At 38.6% G+C, this 21,418-nt stretch overlaps 1 protein-coding gene across 2 annotated transcripts in view; it reads left to right on the top strand.

The window, feature by feature from the left end:
* The window catches only part of CC2D2A (coiled-coil and C2 domain containing 2A), a 143,414-nt gene that overhangs the window by 110,207 nt on the left and 11,789 nt on the right, over positions 1–21,418 (top strand). Inside the window, exons 21-28 of one of the 2 annotated variants that reach the window (XM_032773944.2) lie at positions 307–416; positions 567–663; positions 4,026–4,124; positions 10,626–10,802; positions 15,039–15,059; positions 16,400–16,603; positions 18,257–18,346; positions 21,024–21,137. In XM_032773944.2, coding sequence (XP_032629835.2) covers positions 307–416; positions 567–663; positions 4,026–4,124; positions 10,626–10,802; positions 15,039–15,059; positions 16,400–16,603; positions 18,257–18,346; positions 21,024–21,137 — 912 coding nt within the window. The remainder of the gene's footprint in view (positions 1–306; positions 417–566; positions 664–4,025; positions 4,125–10,625; positions 10,803–15,038; positions 15,060–16,399; positions 16,604–18,256; positions 18,347–21,023; positions 21,138–21,418) is intronic. The other variant, XM_075066578.1, reaches the window with a different exon arrangement.

The raw sequence follows: 21,418 nt of genomic DNA, 5'->3' as shown, positions 1-21,418 counted from the left end.
TCCTTTTTAATTCAGGCTTAATTCTACACAAAAATCTGAAGGTGAAATTTAAGACTGTGGACACGTCAGTAGTTTGACTATATATTTCTTTTCAAGAATGTTAGAGTTACAAAAAAAAAAAAAATCAACACCCTAAAATGTTAGAAGCCCAGGAAATGCAGAATTTTGTGTTTGTCACAGAAGTCAACAATCTAACACATCTTTCATATATTATTTTCATTTTATTACATACGTTGAAAAATTGACAATTTACAAATGTTGTGCCAAATTGTCTATTTTTATTTTCATTTTAATTGTATTTTGAAGGTTTTAGTTCATCCTTTTGTAGAAGTTTCTTTTCAGCGAACAGTCTGCAGGACAACAACAGCAGAGGGGCCAAACCCCAACTGGAATGAGGAACTTGAACTTCCATTTAGGTATGAGTAAATGAAAACAAGTTATTGGTTTTGAACTTCACAGTATGTCCTTGAATAACATTCTTGTTTGAGTGTGTAAATGAATGTAAAGTTTAATATAGTACAGGTTTGCTGTATTCTTTGTAAATCACTAATATTTTATTTTGATAGAGCTCCTAATGGTGACTACAGCACCACAAGTTTGCAATCAGTGAAGGATGAAGTGTTCATTAACATTTTTGATGAAGTACTCTATGATGTCTTAGAGGTGAGCTTGGCGTCTGAAGGACCATTATGACATTTAAGTCAGTGTTTTTGATATTAAGAACATCACTGAATATTATGTCTGTTTCTCCAAAAATAATCACAAGAGTAACCAATAAGATTATATATATAAATTATCATAGAATAGAACACTAGTCTTATGAACAACCTGTTATTTGAACCATTTTTCCTGATGAGAGGGAAAAAATCTCATGACAAAAACGATGTTGATGAAGAACAAGTCGACATCCATTCGCATTCCAATGCCTTCAGTGCATTTGAAATTGCTTTGAAGTGGTTTGAAGGATGAGAAGAAAGCAACATGCTGCACCATGATGCAACCTATACATTGAACCTATTGTAATTTTGAGATGATCAGTGGTATGAACTTTTTGAATTTATGATCTCCTCCATCCCCAGTTAGTTCATAAAATAGGGGTTCTACTGTAATATATTATATTTAATGTATTATACTCTCATATTCATGTCATGAACTTTCACTGTTACATCCTTCATCCTCCCATGCTTCTTTCCTTTTCTCATTGTTGTCATTCCTAGCTATGTTATGTCCAGTCTAGATTGTAAAATCCGTGTTCCATTGTATTGTCACTCCACCTGAATAAAGCAGTGCTGTGCACGGTCCAGGTACTCAATCTGTTTTCTGCTGCCTAAGGTTTGAACTTGTGTGTGTAGTCAATAATATGCGCTGACTTCAGTGACAAAATGAGGATTTTACTGCTTTTTAATCCTGGTAGCATTAAAAAGCTCCTGTAGAGCCAACATAGATAATGGAGAGTAAACTGGATTTTATTTCTTCTTGTTCATTATCTGAAGTATTTGCTAAATTCCAATTCCAAGTTATACTTGTCTAAACCCACGGAAGGGGGTGGATTCCCCACATCTGGTGCTTTGTTGTTTGTTTGATTTTTGTGTGTGTGTGTGTGTGTTTTGTCTGAGTCTAGATTGCAAGTTCTTTGGGGCAGGATCTATGTCTTTCTATTTGTTTTGCATTGTGCCTTTCATTTTTAGGCACTAGATAAATAATAACAAATAATGGTAGTAATTAAGATGGAATTTTCAAAAGCTCTCAGCTGTGGCCTAATTCTGCTTCTACTTAAATCAGTCAGAGTTTTTCTGCTGAATTCAGTGGGAATAGAATGATGCCAATGCTCAGCACTTTTAAAAAATCTCAGGCAAAAAATATTAAAAGCACAAATGTCACAGAGGGAAGAATTTGGTCTGCAAAACTTTAATTGCAGGGGATGAAGCATGAGAAGGAAGGATCCCAGCTTGACTTTCAGATCCCAGGCTGAATTTGCAGAGCTGACATTTGGAACAATATCATCTTTTTACTTGTATATTGATCATGTTTGATATGGAAATCATTGAATGACAACATGAACCCATATGTTAGCTCAGTACAGATTTATTAAGAACTAATGTAATAGTGTCCTTGATGGGTTAGGTTGCCTAGTGGTTAGCGTACCAAATGCCCTCCCTTCTAAGTCTTTCAGTCCAGGTTCTTCTTTACTTAGAGACATGGTGAAGAGTACAGGTGGCTCGAGTCCCTGCTGTAGTGGAGGCAGTGGTAGGGTAGCCTGGGCCCACTCACTCCACCAGGCTCCAACCCAGGGCTCTAGGAGAGTCAACAATATCTGGCCTCCCAAAGCGCCCTCTGAGTTACCCTCCTGGGTCATTTCATACTACTGCTTTTGTCTCCCAGCTTTCAGCCCCAGATAAGATGGAAAGAAAAATTAAAGGTAGCCATACAATCAGTGCCAACCAGGCTCAACATATAGTTTCACGTTCCTCAGGGAGGCTTCTCTGGTGCCCTTGTCAGGAACCTTCTGGGTAGGTCTGTCCTCCTCCCTAGCCATTCCCCTTCTGAGCTGAGTTCCTCCCTTTTCAATCCCTTCTTCAACTGGAGCATGCTCTTCAGGGTTGGAGAGACAGGGCTACTTGGGCCCAATACTGTCCTTTAACTCCTTCCAGCCCATTGTGGGGTTTGCATACGCCATCACAGCTAGATTTTCACCTCTGAAGTAGGCTTGGACATTTAAATGTCCACATCACTGGATGAGCACACACAAATTGGGTGCATGAAGATAGCTAATTATACGTCTCTGTTTAATATACAGTACTTGTATCTTGTTTTGTATAAGCAAAAACGTGTTCTTCTATAGAAGTTGGAAATCAAGGCCAAAATTAACATGCTTGATCTTCAATTAAAAAACTATGCATGCACTCGGGGTGGATGTAGCCTCCTGATTCAATAGGGCACTATACTAAACTCTTCTTGGACATGATTTTGACTTGTAGTTAAGGGGAGCACTTGCCACCCACAGCAGCACCCTCTGCCTTGGCACTGCAACCCTAATTCTATCCTAGTGCAGGGTGAAGCCCTGGGAAAGAAGGGGAGGGGTGCTTGAATGTGAATTCACCCTGCACTCTCACACCAACGGCAGCTCTTGTCCTGCAGAGTTGGGCCAGGCTGCCATCTCCATGTATTGTGACCTGGTGCACAAGGTCACAGTGCCGCTCAGGTTTGGTCCAACTGTCACCAGGGAGGGTCAAATTTGAGTCAGTGACTTTGCAACTTGGCACACAGGGTCACAATACCACTCAAGTTTGGCACTCTTTGTTTCATTATTTCTGTGAGTGCTGATGAACCCAGGGACCCACACTAAACCTGCCCTGGCACACACACTTTGCAAACACAGTTGTGTGTGTGTACCCAGATCTGTATCTCCTTTGTACCGATTCATCCTGATACAAGTCTTCTATAGATACACACAGGGCTAGTTATTTGTCTGTCTAAACAAGTGTAAATCTGTGATTTTACTTTTAAGGGAACATGAATGTGCAGTTCTACAAAGCAACGTCTCTTGTTATCTCCTCTATCCATTCTTCTGTTTTATTATTCACATATCTTCTCAACTGCTCAGTCCAGAAAGCTTTTTTTTAATACAATTGAATCTTTTTTATTACAGGACTGGGGCTTAATGTGCTTTGCTTAGGCAACCCCCTAAAGTTAATACAGTTCTGTACTGACACAGGGGTCCTCTTTCACAGGGCTCATTACAAGTCTAGGGCCTTAGAACATAAGCTCATTGTAGCAATGGCCATTCCTTCTTTTGTGTTTGCTCAGTGTCGAGCACATTTGGATGCTTCAAGAAACAAATTATTATCTTAATAGTTTAACCAGTATTTGTAACAAATGTAATAAAAAAATCTATTACTAATTAGAAATTTTAATAACTTGATTAAGCCATTGAGAAAGTTTAAGACACTTAAAGGGAATGAAGTCTGCTTGTAAATTTGTGTACACTGTATTGTTATAATACCTATTTTGCAATTTTTTTCTAGGATGATTGTGAAAGAGGAAGTGGAATCCACACTCGTATTGAGAGACATTGGCTGGGATCTGTTCGGATTCCGTTTTCTACCATATACTTTCAAACAAGGGTAAGTATCAGTAAACTGGAGTATGAATTATAAGTTTGGAAGATGCCTGTAGTAGAACATCTGATCTGTCTCCTATAATTTTGACAACATTGATGTCATTACCTCTCAACTCTACCTGTTATATAAGAGTCTTATCTTGCATTTAATATCTCCAGGGAGCTACCATGTAAGTCCTGACAAGACAATACAACAATCCTTTGTCAACAAACAAGGTGGAGCAAGAGCATCTCCTCTCTGTCAGGAGGCAGTTCATCTGTGAGATTGGTATATACAGAATCAAGTTACTCCATAGCTCTACACTTACCAAACATTCAGAAAAACTCATCAGATTGTCTCAGCAGGAAGTGCTCTATCAATCACAAATGGGCTCTCAAAGATTCTGTCTTCCATCAAATCTTACTCAAGTGGGACTTCTCACTGCAGACCTTTGTGCTACTAGCATGAACAAGAAGTACCAACTGTATTGCTTCATTGGAGGGATGAGTCTGGGTTTCCTTTTGGATGCATTCCTGAATCCTTGGAAGAAGGACCTGATGTATGGTTTTCCACTGATTCTGCTACTCCCCACAGTCTTCAAAAAAGTGAGACAGAACAAAACCTTACTAATACTGATAACAACAGCATAGGTTTGACAATTTTGGTACTTGGAGCTGATGTGCCTGTCAATGCAGCCTCCAATCACACTTCCAAGGCATTATTTCCCAGGATCAGGGGCAGGTCTTTCACATGGATCCTTCATCCCTACATCAGACAGCATGGATGTTAGCTGGCTGAGCATTATGGACAGAAGTTGCTCCTCTGAAGTGCAGGACATTCTAGTTTAAATCATGAAGGTCTTCTACAAGGCTGACATATAGATCCATGACTTACACCAGAGACTTCTATTGCAGACCTTACCCCAAGTTCTTACCTAAAGCAGTTTCAGACTTTCACCTTCATAAGTCCATTCCTCTTTTTCCCTAAACCTCACTCAAGTACTGGAGGCTTGACTTCACACAATTGGTGTGTTGAGGGTACTGTTTTACTACTTCCACAGAACAAAACCCTTTTTCAAGTCACTCAGACTTTTTTTAGGCTTTGGGAACAGATCTAGAAGACTGGCCATTTCAAGCCAGAGTCTCTCAAAATGGGTGTCTAATTGCATAAAGATTTTCTGTGAGGTAACTAAATTACTACCCTCATGTTAGCGCACTGTCAGCCAGCGCCAAAGTTACCACTTCTGCATGCTTGAAGAATGTTCCTGTGCTCAGAGATTTGAAGGGTAGCTACATGGAGATAAGTGCACGTGTTTATACGATTGCTCTCTGGTTTGGGCTGCTAGATCTGATGCCCAGTTTGGTACAGCAATGCTGAAGCCGTATCTCTGATAGGACTTCTGCCAGCCGCTTTCTTGGGGAAATGACTGCTACTCCATAAACAAATACTCAGAGTAGAAAGAAAGTTATTTACAGTTTCTGTGATTCTTTAAAATGTTTTATTCATGTGGATCCCATGACCTGCCTTCCTTCCCTGCTACTCCAGAATCCTTTAGCTTTGGAATTCTGTAATGGCGAAAGAACTACGGGACATTTGGGTCTACTTTGTCCTTTATGCTCTCAGGTGTGTGGAGTGAAAGAACATTCAGGGTTCAGGTGGGACCAATGGACACTACTATCCAAAAGAATCTCATCTCATGCACATGGGATGCATGCGCACTTTGAGTGGGGTTCACATGAACGAAACATCTAGAAGAGCCACAGTTGTTATAAAGGAAGTAACCAGTCTTTTGAGATGTCAGATTTTTGTCACAATCATTTTAAATACTAGTTTTTGTAGGACTGAAGAGACCTCGGTAGGTCATCTAGTCCAATCCCCTGCATTGAGGAAGGACTAAATATTATCAGGACCATCCCTGACATGTGTTTTTGTGTACTTTAAAACCTCTAATGACGTAGATCCCACAGTCTGCCTAGGTAGTTCTTCCCAGTGCTTAACCACACCTTACAGTAAAAAGTTTTTCTTAATGTCTAACCTACATCTCCCTTACTGCAATTTAAGCCTATGACTTCTTTTCCTGTCATCAGTGGGTAAGAACAATTTATCACCCTCATCTTTATAACAACCTTTTATGTACTTGAAGACTGTTATCATGTCCCCCTCAGTCTTCTCTTCTCCAGACTAAACAAACCCATTTTTTTCAGTCTTCCCTCGTAAGTCATGTTTTCTAGACTTTTAATCATTTTTGTTGTTCTTCTCTGGACTCTCTTCAATTTGTCCACATCTTTCCCAAAGTAGTGCTCAGAACTGATTACAGTACACCAGTTGAGGCCTAATCAGTGCAGAGTAGAATAAAAGAATTACTTCTGTCTTGCCTACAACATTCCTGCTAATACATTCCAGATTGATGTTTGCTCTTTTTTTTTTGCAAGCGTTAAATTGTTGACTTGTCCACTATAAACCCCAGATCTTTTGTACTCCAGCCTAAGCAGTCATTTCCCATTTTGTATTTGTGCAATTGATTATTCCTTCTTAAGTATAGAACTTTTCATTTGTCCCTTATTGAATTTCATCCTATTTGATTGCATGTCTTGTGAAAGGAAACTCAAAGAGCTTGGCTTGTTTAGCCTAACCAAAAGAAGGCTGAGGGGAGATATGATTGCTCTATATAAATATATCAGAGGAATAAATACCAGGGAGGGAGAAGAATTATTTAAGCTCAGTACCAATGTGGACAAAAGAACAAATGGATATAAACTGGCCATCAGGAAGTTTAGACTTAAAATTAGATGAAGGTTTCTAGCCATCAGAGGAGTGAAGTTCTGGAACAGCCTTCCAAGGGGAGCAGTGGGGCAAAAGATATCTCTGGCTTCAAGACTAAACTTGATAAGTTTATGGAGGGAATGATATGATGCTATAGCCTAATTTTGGCAATTAATTGATCTTTGACTATTAGCAGTCAATATGCCCAATAGCCTGTGATGGGATGTTAGATGGGGTGGGATCCGAGTTACTACAGAGAATTCTTTCCTGAGTGTCTGTCTGGTGAGTCTTGCCCACATGCTGAGGGTTTAGCTGATCGTCATATTTGGGGTCCAGAAGGAATTTTCCTCCAGGGCAGATGAGAAGAGTCCCTGGGGTTTTTTTGCCTTCCTCTGCAGCAGGGGCATGGGTCACTTGCTGGAGGATTCTCTGCACCTTTAAGTCTTTAAACCACAATTTGAGGACTTCAGTAGCTCAGACATAGGTTAGGGCAGTGGTTCTCAAACTAGGGCCACCGCTTGTTCAGGGAAAGCCCCTGGCGGGCCGGGCCGGTTTGTTTACCTGCCGTGTCCACAGGTTCGGCCAATTGCGGCTAGCACTGGCTGCGGTTCGCCGCTCCGGGCCAATGGGGACCGCAAGAAGCAGTGCGGGCCGAGGGACGTCCTGGCCACCCTTCCTGCAGTCTTCATTGGCCTGGAGTGGCAAACCGCAGCTAGTGTAAGCCACGATCAGCCAAATCTGCAGACATGGCAGATAAACAAACTGGCCCGGCCCGCCAGGGGCTTTCCCTGAACAAGTGGCAGCCCTAGTTTGAGAACCACTGGGTCAGGGGTTTGATACAGAAGTGGGTAGGTGAGATTCTGTGTCCTGGGTTGTCCAGGAGGTCAGACTAGACGATCATAATGGTCCCTTCTGACCTTTAAGTCTATGAGTCTATAATTAGACCATTTCTCCAGCTTGTCAATATAATTTTGATTTCTAATCCTATTCTCCAAACCTTATGTACACCCTTCCCGTCTTGGTATCATTTGCAAACTTAAAGTATGCTCTCTATACCATTATCCAAATAACTTATAAAGATATTGAATAGAACCAGATCCAGGACAGATCCCTGAAGGACCCCACTCGATATGTCCTTCCAGCTTGATTGTGAACCATTGATAGCTACTCTTTGAGTATGGTTGTCCAGCGAGTTGTGCACTAACCTTATACTAGGTTTATTTAGGCTATATTTTTCTAGTTTGTTTATGAGAAGTATCAAAAGCCTTACTAAACTCGAGATATACCACATCTACTGCTTCCCTCTATCCACAAGACTTGTTGCTCTGTCAAAGGATATTAAATTAGTTTGGCATAATTTGTTCTTGATAAATCCATGTTGACTGTTACTTATTTTCTTTTACGTGCTTACCAGTTGATTGTTTGATTGTTTGGTCCATTGTCTTTCTAGGCACTTGAAATTAAGTTGACTGGTCTGTAATTCTTTGGGTTGTTCTTATTCCTGTTTTTACAGATAGGTACCATATTTGTCTTTTTACAGTCGTCAAGTATCTTTCGCATCCTCCACAAGTTCTCAAAGACAATCTCTAATGGCTCAGCGATCTCTTCAGACAGTTTCTTAAGTATTCTCGGATATATTTCATCCAGCCCTGCTGACGTGAAGATACCCAATATTTCTAAGTAATTCTTAACTTGTTCTTTTCTTATTTTAATCTTAGATTCTACTCCATTTAAAATGATGTTCACTATGTTACTCATCCAGTCACTGCTAACTTTTTTGGTGAAAACTGAAACATTTAACACTTCAGCCATTGTTGCTCTTTCTGTTATTGCCTTTCCCTTCTCATTGAATAATGGGACTACTCTGACCTAGGTCGTCATCTGCCTTCTCGTGTATTTGTAAAACGCTTTCTTGTTACGTTTTACATCCCTAGCAAGTTTAATCTTGTTTTGTGGCTTGACCTTTCTAATTATTCCTTCATGTTTATATTGTTTTTTATACTCATCCTCTGTAATTTAACATAGTTTCTACTTTTTGTATGATTCTTGTTTGAGCTGCAGGTCACTGAAGATCTCTTGGTTAAGCTAGGGCGCCCTTTTACCATACTTCCTAGCTGTCCTATGCATTGGTATAGTTTGCTCTTGTATGCCATTAATAATGTCTCTTTAAAAAACTGCTAATTCTCCTGAACTCTTTTTTCCCATGGGATCTTACCTGCTAGTTCTTTGATTTGCTAAAATCTGCCTTCTCGAAGTTAGTTATCTTTATTTTGCTGTTTTCCCTGCTACCATTCCTTAGAATCACGATCACTTTTACCCAAGCTGCCTTCTACCTTCAGATTCTCAACTAGTTCCTCTCTGTTTGTCAGAATCAAATCCAGAATAGTCTCTCTGCTAGTTGCTTCTCCACCTTCTGTTAAAAAAAAAAAAAAGTTGTCTCCAGTACATTCTAAGTACTTGTTGGAAAATCTGTGCCCCGCTGTATTATTTTCCTAACACATGTCTCAGTAATTGAAGTCCCCCACCACCACCACGTTCTGGGTTTTGGATGATTTTATTAGTTGTTTAAAAAACAGCCTCATCCATCTCATCTTTTTGGTTAGGTAGTCTATGGAAGACCCCTACCATGACATCACCCTTGTTTTCTGACTCCTTTTATTCTTATCCAGAGACTTTCAACAGGTTAGCCAGTCTATGTCCAAAGATACTCTTCCCCTTCTATGATAGGTGGACCCCCATCTCTACTCAACAGTCCTTCTTCTCAGAACAGGATCCCTTGGCTGGGGAAGCTGCAGCCTTCTTAGTGACACCATTCACTTAGCCATGTACCTACCTCCAGGACGTGTCTGTCTCAGCCTAGGCCCCTACCCTTGACTGGAAGGATCGATGAGAATACCACCTGTGCTCCCAATTCCTTCACCCTCTTAGAGTCCTTGTAGTCCTCTGATCTGCTCAGGATCATGCCTTGCAGTATCACTATTGCCCACATGGAAGAGCAGGATGGAGTGGTAGTCAAAGGGCGGATGATCCTTGTCAGTCCTTCCATAATGTCTTGGATAATGGGCCCTTGGCAGGCAGCACACCTCCAAGGGTGCCAGGTCAGGCCTTCAGATGGATGCCTTCATCCTCCTTAGAAGGAAGTCACCTACCATCACTACCCTACGTTTCTTCATAGGAGTGGTGGCCATGATCCTCCTTGCTTGGGGGAGATTCCTCATCTCTTGTTGGCAATGCAGCACAAGGTTATCTCTGTGGACAGTGGGTTGGAAACAGGGTCGAGCAGCCAGGTTCCTCCCTGTGCAGAGCAGCAGTTTCCTCATCCCCTGGTACTGCTATCTCAGTCCTTTCCAGCTGGATTTCTTCCTCAAATGTGGAGGTCTCCAGGGCACGTTTTCAGTTAATTCTTCCTTACATGCATGCTCCTCACCCTTCTCCTATAGCTCTCGCACCTGCTTCCTGAGAGATTCTACCAGTGAGCACCTCTAACACTGGATGGTTTTCCCATCCTGATATTCTGTGACAAGAAAATGCAGACAACAGTCTCTGCAAATCCACGCCAGGACTTGGCTAGAAGGACCCATGGTTGGGTTCTCTGTCTGGATGCAGATGGAGGAGCCAGGAGCAGTGTTGGCATTGGCGACACGGCCTTTTTGAATGTTAAAAGTTGAGGAAGCATTTTTTTTTTTAATTTTGAAATTATCATCATTATTGGTCATGAATGATCGATATGTATGGATTAATATTTCTCTGTCTACTTCATAGATTGATGGCACATTTAAGATAGATATTCCTCCAGTACTCCTCGGCTACAGTAAAGAAAAGAACCTAGGAAATGAGAGAGGTTATGATTCTGTCCGAAGTCCGAGCGAGGGGTCCTACATAACAGTGTTTATTACTATTGAACCACAGCTTATTCCTGGAGATCCAGTTCGAGAAAAGGTAACTAACAACTTCCAAATTTTGCTTTGGTGCCATGATTCTTGATATGCATGTAAATAAGTAATTTTAATATGGTATATAACATGGATACAGATCTTGACTGAGTTACACTATAAAAGTGAAACAGGAGTTCTCAAACATAATTGCACTGCAACCCCCTTCTGACAACAAAGTTCTACGTGACCCTGGAAGGGTGGCAGAGATTGAGCTCCACTGCCTCAAGTAGGAGGAGAGGGGGCTGCAGCCTGAGCCCCACCACCCTAAGAGTGGAGTTCGGCCTTTAGCTTCAGCCCTGGGTCCCAGCAAGTCTAATGGTGGCATTGGTGACCCCATTAAAATGGGGTTGCGACCCACTTTGGGGTACCGAGCCACAGTTTGAAAACCTGCACTTGAATTAAACTTGATTCAGTAATTTGTAACTGACCAGTATTAGTGTTTCTGAGCACTTGCATGCACTTTTTATAGTTTAAAAGTAATGCTAAATCAATTTTGTTTTTAAATTGTAATGAAATCTTTGCTTTCTGATTTATCTTTAACAGAATTGGGTTATTTTTAATAAATGGATACTCAAACACTCAGGCAAACTTGGGAGGTGCATTATATAGTAGATCTGAGTGAACAATTTGTGATGTATAATTTATTTAATAAATTTAATCTCTTTTTCTCTTTACAGACTATGTGCAAACAGATCTGATTTCTCTTATGTATTTTGTTATTCATAATTACATACCATTTTTTGCAAGTGTTATAATGTCTCTGGCTTCTTAATCATAATTTGAGCTGTCTTGCTTAGTTGAGATTGAACACATATTTCAGATGATTTTGTATGTTTTCCTCACCTAGATGAGCGTGACTCATCAGTTTTCTGGTTAAAAGGTCATTAAAAAATAAGTTTAATTTTCACATTCCATAACTGTTTGAACATACAAGCTTAACATTTGCTTCCCACAAGCATTCGTCCTAGTAAACCTTGATCACACAAGTATTTGGGGAAAGAGAACACAAAAGGGATGCAAAGTAAATTAATTCAAAACTTGCATTATTCACTGTTCACTAGTTATTATATTATGCCATTGTCATCTCCTGTCCTGTAAATCTCTTGAAGATATTTCTAAGTAGGAGGTTTTTTTTCATTCTTGACCTAGTTCTTTTACTTCCTTCACCAAACTAAAAGGACATGCTTGTGCAACAGAAAAATCCTGTGTTCAAAAAACAACCCCTCTCCCAAAATCTCGTCACTTCTTGTACCCTTATGCAATTAATTCTCAGGGCATGTCTACACAGGAAAAGCTATCCAGGCATGGCCAAACTAGCTTAAATCCAGCTTGTGGGGGTAACAACGGCAGTAAGACAGCACAGCATAGGCTTCAGAGTGGGCTAGTGAGCTGACTACATACCTAAGGTGCATAAGAGCATGTACTGCCCACGATACACTGTCTTCACTGCTACAGTTATTCACATTAGCTGGATTCAGCCTAGCTTGGGTATGCTTTTTGTGCACAGCTTTTGCTGTGTAGACATACTCTGAGATACAGTCAGTCGGGATTTATCCATGTTGCTTCTGCACAAACAGCAGCTTCTCATATTTTGCTTTGGACTTAACTGCTCCAGTAGCAGTTTATTTGAAGATGAAGAGGATTTGGGGAGGGGGGATCATATCTATGTATTATACAAAATTAAAACTAAGCAAATTTTGAACTCTGGAAATACAATTCATTTTTTACAGCATTGATCATTGCATAAACGACTAAAGCAAACTTTGCTCTCCTTCTTATGGAATTACAGTCTCATAAGTTCATATTGTTTGTTCAGTACTGGTCATAGTCCAGTCTACTGTGCGAATTGTGCCAATGTAATGCCATGAAAAACAAAGAAAAGGAAACAGGATTTGTAATTTTGTTCTTTCGTGGGTAAATTCAATGGGTTAATTAGCTTAGTGCCATGGCAAATTAGCACTAATATATGAAGCTGTAAAGATTTACACAACAGCCTTGACACATCATTAATATACCAGGTCACTTCCACAGTTCTATTCTATATACAATAATTAACTGCAGAGCGAAATGTTGTAAGTTTTATGGAAAACAAATGACTTTTTTTATATATATATAGACCTGTCGCCGATATTTTTTTAGAATGAAACATAGTTACAATTCAAATAAATTCCTGTCTAAAGGTATTTCTTCATAAATGAAATTTAGAGTTCATTGTGAAATATCATAGACTATATAATTATGAAGTTTGATATTTCTGTTAAAAGAAAACTGTGGCCAAATTTTATAATTTTGTGCAGATATTAATTTGCATGGCCAACTGCCAAAATAGTACCAAAATACTTTTTGTGCAGATATTAATTTGCATGGCCAAGTACCAAAATAGTGATGGGAATGCATGAAATTCTGAAAGGTTGGCCCTGTGTTTATAACATTGTTATAGACTTAATATTCACTTTACGTAATAGAAAAGTTTACATTTTTGATAAGTCCTTCTCACTGACTTCATTTGTTTTCTTTGATTATAGATATAGTATTAGCTAATTGTCCATGGTCAGAATGCCAGAGGTCAGAGCTAGAAAGGGAATTAAATATCATCTACTGTGAAGATGCAGAAAAGACTTTATCAGACAGAGAACAAATAGACAAGAGAGAATGTGAGAATCCTTTTCTCAGTGTCAGTCACTAGTTATCAAAACTGAATTGTAGCATAATTACTCTGTGCTACTAAAGTGTATTGTAATTAATACAAGAAGAGAGAAATGCTACTGAGGTATGGAAATGATCAGTGTAGATTTTCTGTTTCGTAATATTTGAAGAATTAAGTATAGCAGAAAAAGAGAGGATGGGTGTGACAAATGGGGTTCAGTAATTTCTTGCACCAGTACTTTTGCTGTGTATTTGAGGTGAAGTTCTGGCCCCACTGAAGTCAGTGGGAGTTTTACCATTGACTTCAGCGGAGCTAGACTTTAATCAACTGCATCTGCCTTTGAGTCTATTTAATATCTAAGACAATTTAAATATTGTAACTAGTAGCTAGTAAACAAAAGCTTTTCTATTTATAATGTTATTTAAACTGATTCAAACTAGATTATTACTTTAACAAACATTCTGTATGGTTTCATATAATCCAATTTTAAAAGAGTGGGATAGTAAATGGAAAACAATAAAATAATCTACAATGTTGGAAGAGGCTCATAAGGAACCAATTAAACAGCAGATTATTCTATAGCATGCAGTGCACATTTTGTTGTTAAATTTTGTGTACAACAGAGTATGCCAACTTCATACATTTTCATGTGCTTGTCTTCTGACTTTCTTGACCAAATAGAAGAACCACAATTGCATTTTGTATTGAAAGTGACTCCCCTAAATGTAGTGTAATTTCTGCATGTTTCAAATGTTTAATATACAGAATGTGTATGTAGGAGAGCTACATAGCTCAAAGTATTGCAAATGAGATGTAGGGCCTGATCCAGTGCTCGTTGATTTCAGTGACTAGAGGGTCCTGCCCTAGAGGTTATCATTACACGTCCAGCTCAGTTCAGCACGGGGGTGGGGAGGGGTATTGCCAGTGGCTGTTTGGTAATCTATATAAATTGCGTGGAGTCCAGTTCCTTGTGAACAGGTATCCACATCACATATCACCAGCATAATTGTCAAACTTAGAACAAGGATTGAAGGGTTAGATCTAAAGTAGTACTTGGAAGTCCCTCCAGGTCATAGTTGAGACTCATTCATGGGGTAGTGTGGGAAAATTTGACTAGAATTCCCTGTGCTGGTCCCATTTTTTGTGGATCAGTTGGGGACGTCAGTCTCCAGGACTCAGTTGCCAGCACTTTTCTCATGAACACTAAATTCATTTATGGAAATTAAACCTAATACAGTGTGTAAGAGGAAAATCTGCTTCACTACAAAAGTGGTATGGCTTTTCCTTTTCTTACTCTTTCAGCAGTGGCTATTTAAAAGCTGCATCTTGGGTACATAAATCAGGCTGTAAACAATCCCCATATCTTTTGTTGCTTTTAATCCTCTTTAATATAGAAATTTCCAGTATAAAATGAAAAAAATACTTGAATATTTCCCCTCTTTTGTTAATGTTTCTGTGCTTTCCTGCTGTAGCTAAGTAGCTTGAAATGTCTGTAGATTGTTCTAAGCTTCTCAATTTGATTTTTAATACATTTTCCTCTCTTTTATTTATTATCTTTTTCTTTCTTTTTGGCCTTCCTAAATCTCTCTATAGATGAATGAAATGCTTAAGAAGGTACAACATATGTGATTTTTAAATTAATCAACAGATATTGCCGTTTACTGTTTAGGATTCATTTTGTCCTTGCTCTGTAACTTTTTCCATTACCTTTAATGGCAGCAGTTCTTCATCTGTGTTTGACCATATATATACTATATGTAGATACAAACTCTTTTATGCTGACATAGTATCTTAGATTGGTGGTATCATTTAATTAATAATATTTTGCAAGAAATTACTATTTTATATTTAAAAATTGAAACTATAAGCATCACTACACAAATTCCATATTGTGGTCACCATTTTGGGGGGAGAAGGATCATCATGAGAGGTGACTTCTTCATTGGCTTGGATGGCTTGTTACTGAGCACGGCATGGCAATCCCAACTCAGGGAGGCTTGGGAAACAGGATAACACAATGAAGGGGTTGTTTTAAAACCATGCATTATTTTGAGTTAAAGGCCTGAATACTCAAGAACATTCAGGCGCCTTAAAAAATGTAAAATATTTATAGATGCTTTAAGGTCCTTTATGCTGCCAGAGTGGTGTAAAGTGGCCTTAGTTAAAAAAAATCAGAAAATAACCATAAAATTGTATGTACCTAGGACAAAAAACAAGATTCATTTATAGATGAAGGGTAAAAAATTTTAAAAATACTTAAGTGACTTAAAAGCACATGTTCCATTGACTTTCAATTTGGGCTTTTGAAAACCACAGCTAAGATCTTTAGTTGCTAGGCAAACCTGAACAAGAAGGATAACTTGCTTTTATAAATATGTCTTACTCCATTTTTTGTATCAGTTTTGAGCACTGCACAGTGGTTTAGCCATGTGACTCCCATTAATGGCAGTGGGAGTTGTGCATCATAAACCTGACAGACATTTTGAGAACTTACCCTGATTGTTGTATTAATGTAGTTATTGTTTTGCGAATATAAATAAGACTGAGTTCCTTGAAGTGTCGGATCATAGTTATACACTGTTGAATGACTGGGTGATATGTATCCATTCCAACAGTCCTTACCAAGGCAAAACTTTCACAGAACTTTCAATACCTGAGTAAAGACTGTACAATCATGCTTATTATGTACAACATATATATGTGTGTGTGTATGTGGGAGTGCATATAAAATGTAGATACAAAAAGGCTGACTCTCCACTACCTTACAGCTAAATTTACACCTGCGTAAAGAGAATGGTAAGTTTTTGAAATATCATCAGACCAGAATTTTACATCCACTTTGCATTCATTTTGTGTAGGTGTAAAATAACTGCACAGGTTACAAAGTAGTGGAGAATTAAGTCCAAATTATGCTTAAAACTGTATTTTTATACAAGTTGTACTATCTTTTGAAGTTTGATACCCAAGAAGATGAGAAGTTGCTCCAAGCAGCAGAGAAGTATCAGGCTGAATGTGCATTGAAGTTTCCAAGCCGCCAATGCCTGACAACTGTAGTTGACATAAATGGGAAAACAGTTTTTATTACCAGATATATCAAACCTCTGAACCCACCACAGGAGCTCCTTAATGGTCATCCTAATAATTCTCAGGCAGCAGCAGTAAGTATTTTATTTAGAAAAGACAATTCAATTCACAAGACATAAACTTAAGACTCTGTGTCTGCACATGTGTGTGCATATGTGTTATTTTTTATGTTTGTACAAAAACTTAGATCGCAAGAGAGGAAATCTATGGATACAAAGTAAAGAAATATTGAATATTCGTAGTACAAAGTAAATGAACAATAAGATGCTGAACATCATCTGCTAGAAAAAGACAAAATAAAAACCTATCATATTTCAAAATCTGGCAGATGTAAATTTGCCTGTAAATAAGTACTATAAGAATTAAATATGTTTAAAAGACAAAGAACAAAAGAAAATGAAAGAGAAACAAATAAAGAGAGACCAATAAAGCACCACCTTTAACAAACATTCTGTGTAAGAAAGTTGCAGTACAAATATTAGGTGTATACGTCAGTGAATTAGGATGTGCAGTTAAACAATGGCAATTCTGCAATGAATGGGAAACTAAGTCATAGCAGGTAGCAGGGGCATGGATGAAAAAATTAAACAAATATTGTAAAAAAAAGAGGGAAACAGAAATATAAACCTACCGTTGGTGTAAGGTGCTGATTCGGCATAGTCATTAAACATGTGCATAACATTAAGGATGTCGTATGGAAGTCATTGCTTGATTGTGACCTAAGGGAAGATCTGAGAGTTCTCAGATCCTTTTCAGCATAAACAAAAAATGGTTGCCCATTTGCAAACTGAAGGTGAAGCTTTCATCCATACTGTTGAAAACAAGATAATTCAGAGTAAAAACTATCACTTTACTTTTAAATCGATCTGAAATCAGTGTAGGATTTGGGGTGGTACCAAATATATTTCACTTAAAAATTTTGAGTTAAAACAGTAATAAAAGCCTTAAAATAACAAGGTCAGATATATCCTGAATTAAATTAGAACTTTCCATGAACTTTGCATTTTTTATTAATCACGAAAGTGAGCCAAATGCCTTGCTGCTTCATTTTTTTAAGCTCTATGGCAACATATATCATGCATCTTAAGGCTTTTTCTTCCCTAGGAAAAAGATGTACTTGTCACATGTGTTAAAAACACCGATTTCCTATTGTGGACATGGCCTAAGACTTGAATCTCATCCAAAGCTTAGACATGGTCTAATAGTGGAACTTGGGAGAACAGTTTTCAAAATTGTTGTTCTCAGTATTAGAAACCTTGAATTTGTGAATGAGTATGTAACAGCAACCATTCATATGAATGGCAAAGAGGAATGTAACAGCAAAATAGCTATTAGATCTCTATGTAATTGTAAATATAGTTTATGCTTCAGAATAATTATTGTCAGTATATCTAATTATCTATAAATATTAGAAATAAATGTTCAGTAGCTTATCAAAAAATTATTAAACTGAAATGTACGTTTTACTTTAAAGAAACAAAAATCTGTGCATATGGTTTATGGTTCTGATCTGACTCCCAGTCAAAAAAGTCAGCTCAGGCCTTTATAAAAGTCCCAAAAAGGGACCTGTTCCTGCTGAAGTGAAGTCAATGGGTATTTTACCGTTGACTTGAGTGGGAACAGCAGTAAGTTTCCAATCTAGTTAGGACTAATAAAAATAATATCTTTCTCATCCCACATAGTAAATGAGAATGTGGCTATGTTCCTTTCTTTATTTTTGTTTGTAGGAGTTGGTGGCTCGATATGTTTCTTTGATTCCTTTCTTGCCAGATAGTGTGTCATTTGCTGGAATCTGTGACTTATGGAGTACATCAGATGTAAGTAAAGGCTAGAATTTCTTGTTCCTCTTCTGTTGAGAGTTATTTTTCCTTCTAGTTATTTACATTTTCAATATTGTCAATGGTTTCAGAGAATGAAATGATTCTTTGTCAAAGATCGAAGAAAAAGTGTTTTAAAAAATCACTTGTCCTGAAATAATTTGTACAGATCAGCCAAAATGTTTCTAACCTTGGTAGGCTGTAAACTATTGGACCTAAGAACACCATAAGCAGTTCCCATTTCTGCATTCAGGAGGAATTAAGAAGTGCCCAATGAAATTAAGGAAAGAAAATATCACAGGTGGGATTGGGGAAACATGATAAAGTCCAGTATTTTCTCCACTTAACTCAGCTGGACCATCATAATTCTTCTTAGTGTGGAAAAGGGTACCGCCTGTAATGTCAGCTGCACTCTCATATTCAACCAGCCTCTCATACTTTGTTAGGAGAGAAAACAATGGCAGAATTACAAATATTAACTTTTTTCTTAAGGTTTTGTGAGACAATTTCAATTTTACCTTATCAATATTTTACAGTAGGCAGGACCAAGTATACCTTGATCTCCATGATAGCTGTTTATAGGTTTTAAAGAACAGGTTAGACAGTGATAGGGATTCCACAACCTCTCTTGGAAGTGTATTCCACTACTTACCTATACTTACAGGTAGAAAGATTTTTCCTAATATCTAATCTAGATTTTGCGTGCTGCAGATTAAGTCTACCTTCAGTAGACATGAAGAATAATTGATGACCATTCTGTTTATAACAGCCCCTTAACATATTTGAAGACTTACCAGGTCCAGTCCCCTCAGTCTTCTTTTCTCAAGACTAAACATACCCGGTTTTTTTAACCTTTCCTCATAGGTCAGGTATTCTAATAATTTTTGTAGCTCTCTTCTGAACTCTCTCCAGTTTAGCCACAACTTTCTTAAAATGTGGCACCCAAAGCTGGGGCCTCACCAGTGCTAAGTAGAGCAGACAATTACCTCCTGTGTCTTACATACAACACTTGTGTTAATATATCCCCAGAATGATATTAGCCTCTTTTGCAACTGCATCACGTTCTTGGCTCATATTCAATTTGTGATTCACCATAACCCCCAGATCCTTTTCAGCCATACTACTACCTAGCTAGTTATTCCCCATTTTGTAGTTTACCATTTGATTTAGTGTAGTACTCGTTTTATCTGACTACTGTCTGGTTTTCCACACTGCCCTCCTTCCAGTTCAGTCCTAAACTTAATAGCCAACATTCTTATGAAGCCCACGAGTTAGAGGTTAATTCTTTTGCCATTTGAATGTTGGGATACTTAACACTGTTTTTGGAAGAACTGAGTAAAATATATGTATTTTGCTGAACCTCATGATGTAGACCAGGGGTGGCCAACCTGAGTCTAAGAAGGAGCCAGAATTTACCGATGTACATTGCCAAAGAACTCCACAGTAATACATCAGGAGCCCCCCCATCAGCTTCCCCACCCCCGCTCCTAGCACCTCCCACCCACCGGCAGCCCCACCGATCAGCGTCTTCCCCTCCCTCCTTGCACCTCCTGATCAACTGTTTTGTGGCATGCAGGAGGTTCTGGGGGGGAGAGAGGAGGAGCGAGGGCACGACAGGCTCAGGGGAAGGAGGCAGGAAGGGGTGGAGTGGGGGCAGGGCCTGTGGCAGAACCAGGGGTTGAGCAGTGAGCACCCCCACACACACACTGGAAATTTGGCACCTATAGCTCTAGCCCCGGAGTCGGTGCCTATATAAGGAGCCACATATTAACTTCTGAAGAGCCACATGTGGCTCCGGAGCCACAGGTTGGCCACCCCGAAGTAGACTTTCTAAAGGTGCGTTGCAACTTTGAAATGTAAAATGTTCCAATGCCAGCTTGTCATTAATATTATTTTTTAATTATAGTTCACACTTGAGTAGTACTCAACTATAGTTATAATACACACACACACACACACACACACCTTTCAAACTTTCACATTGTGGTATAAAGCAAAGGTCAGTTTTCCTTGAAATAACATGAAAATTACTGGAGGAAGATTAGGTCTGTCACAGTTGAACATGGCTTGCTCATTCTAAATCATTCATTGGTTTATGGACTCAAAATTCTCCAGGAAATGTGTTATGTTCACATTATCGTTGCATGCTGTCTGTGTATGGAGTTAGCTAACAGATGCACATAGACCATTCCCTACGGGCTACACATCTGAGGAACTGCAAGCCTCAAGGCCAGAATTATTTACGTTCAATATGCTTATTAGATTATAACAAAGGACTCAGGTTTTTTTTTATAAAAATACCCTTTTTTTTTAAACCAAACTTTACTTCCATTGGGCATTCACCATCACAAGCAGACATATACGAATCTGGAGGGTGATCGAATTTCTGTGGATCATAGGTTAGCCATGCAGTATATTGATAGCATCTCAAAACATTTTCTGGAAATCTGCAGTGACACTCAGTAGACAGAATTTGACTCTGATGGTGAAATTCTCTAATCTACTCTGCAGATCTCCACTGCATATTCTTCACTCATATGAAACAATGGCAATCTGAGTGGAGAATTTTGGCTGCAGTGTATTAGGAAAGTTTCTTAAATGTTTCAGTTAGGAACAGAATTATTAACTATATCCCAATTTATTTGTAAATAGTAAAATGTGTTTGTTTTTCAATCAGCAATTTCTTGATCTTCTGGCTGGTGATGAGGAGGAGCATGCTGTGCTTTTATGTAATTACTTTCTTTCTATGGGCAAAAAAGCTTGGCTGATAATTGGAAATTCTATTCCTGAGGTAAGATGGTAGGTTTTGTTTAATTTGAATGTGAATATAATATCCAAAAGCTTACATAAATAGAGATAAACAAGTAAAAAATTATTATTGTCCAAGAAATGGATTGAATTTTCTCTTGAAGAAATGATTTTAAAGTAATTGGTGCCACTGGAACCCTGTTCTGGTATCAAGCATTCTACGATCTTATTTCTCCATTAGTTAAGTATAAATCTTATAGATCCCCACTCCTGGATCTATGCTTCCATGTGTGAGTAGTGGGAACTATCCATTGTCCTTATTCA

This window comes from Chelonoidis abingdonii, chromosome 5 (assembly GCF_003597395.2).
Source record: "Chelonoidis abingdonii isolate Lonesome George chromosome 5, CheloAbing_2.0, whole genome shotgun sequence".
NCBI lineage: Eukaryota > Metazoa > Chordata > Testudines > Testudinidae > Chelonoidis > Chelonoidis abingdonii.
Note: the sequence above shows the minus strand (reverse complement) of the source record. Positions and strands in the feature narration are given on the sequence as shown.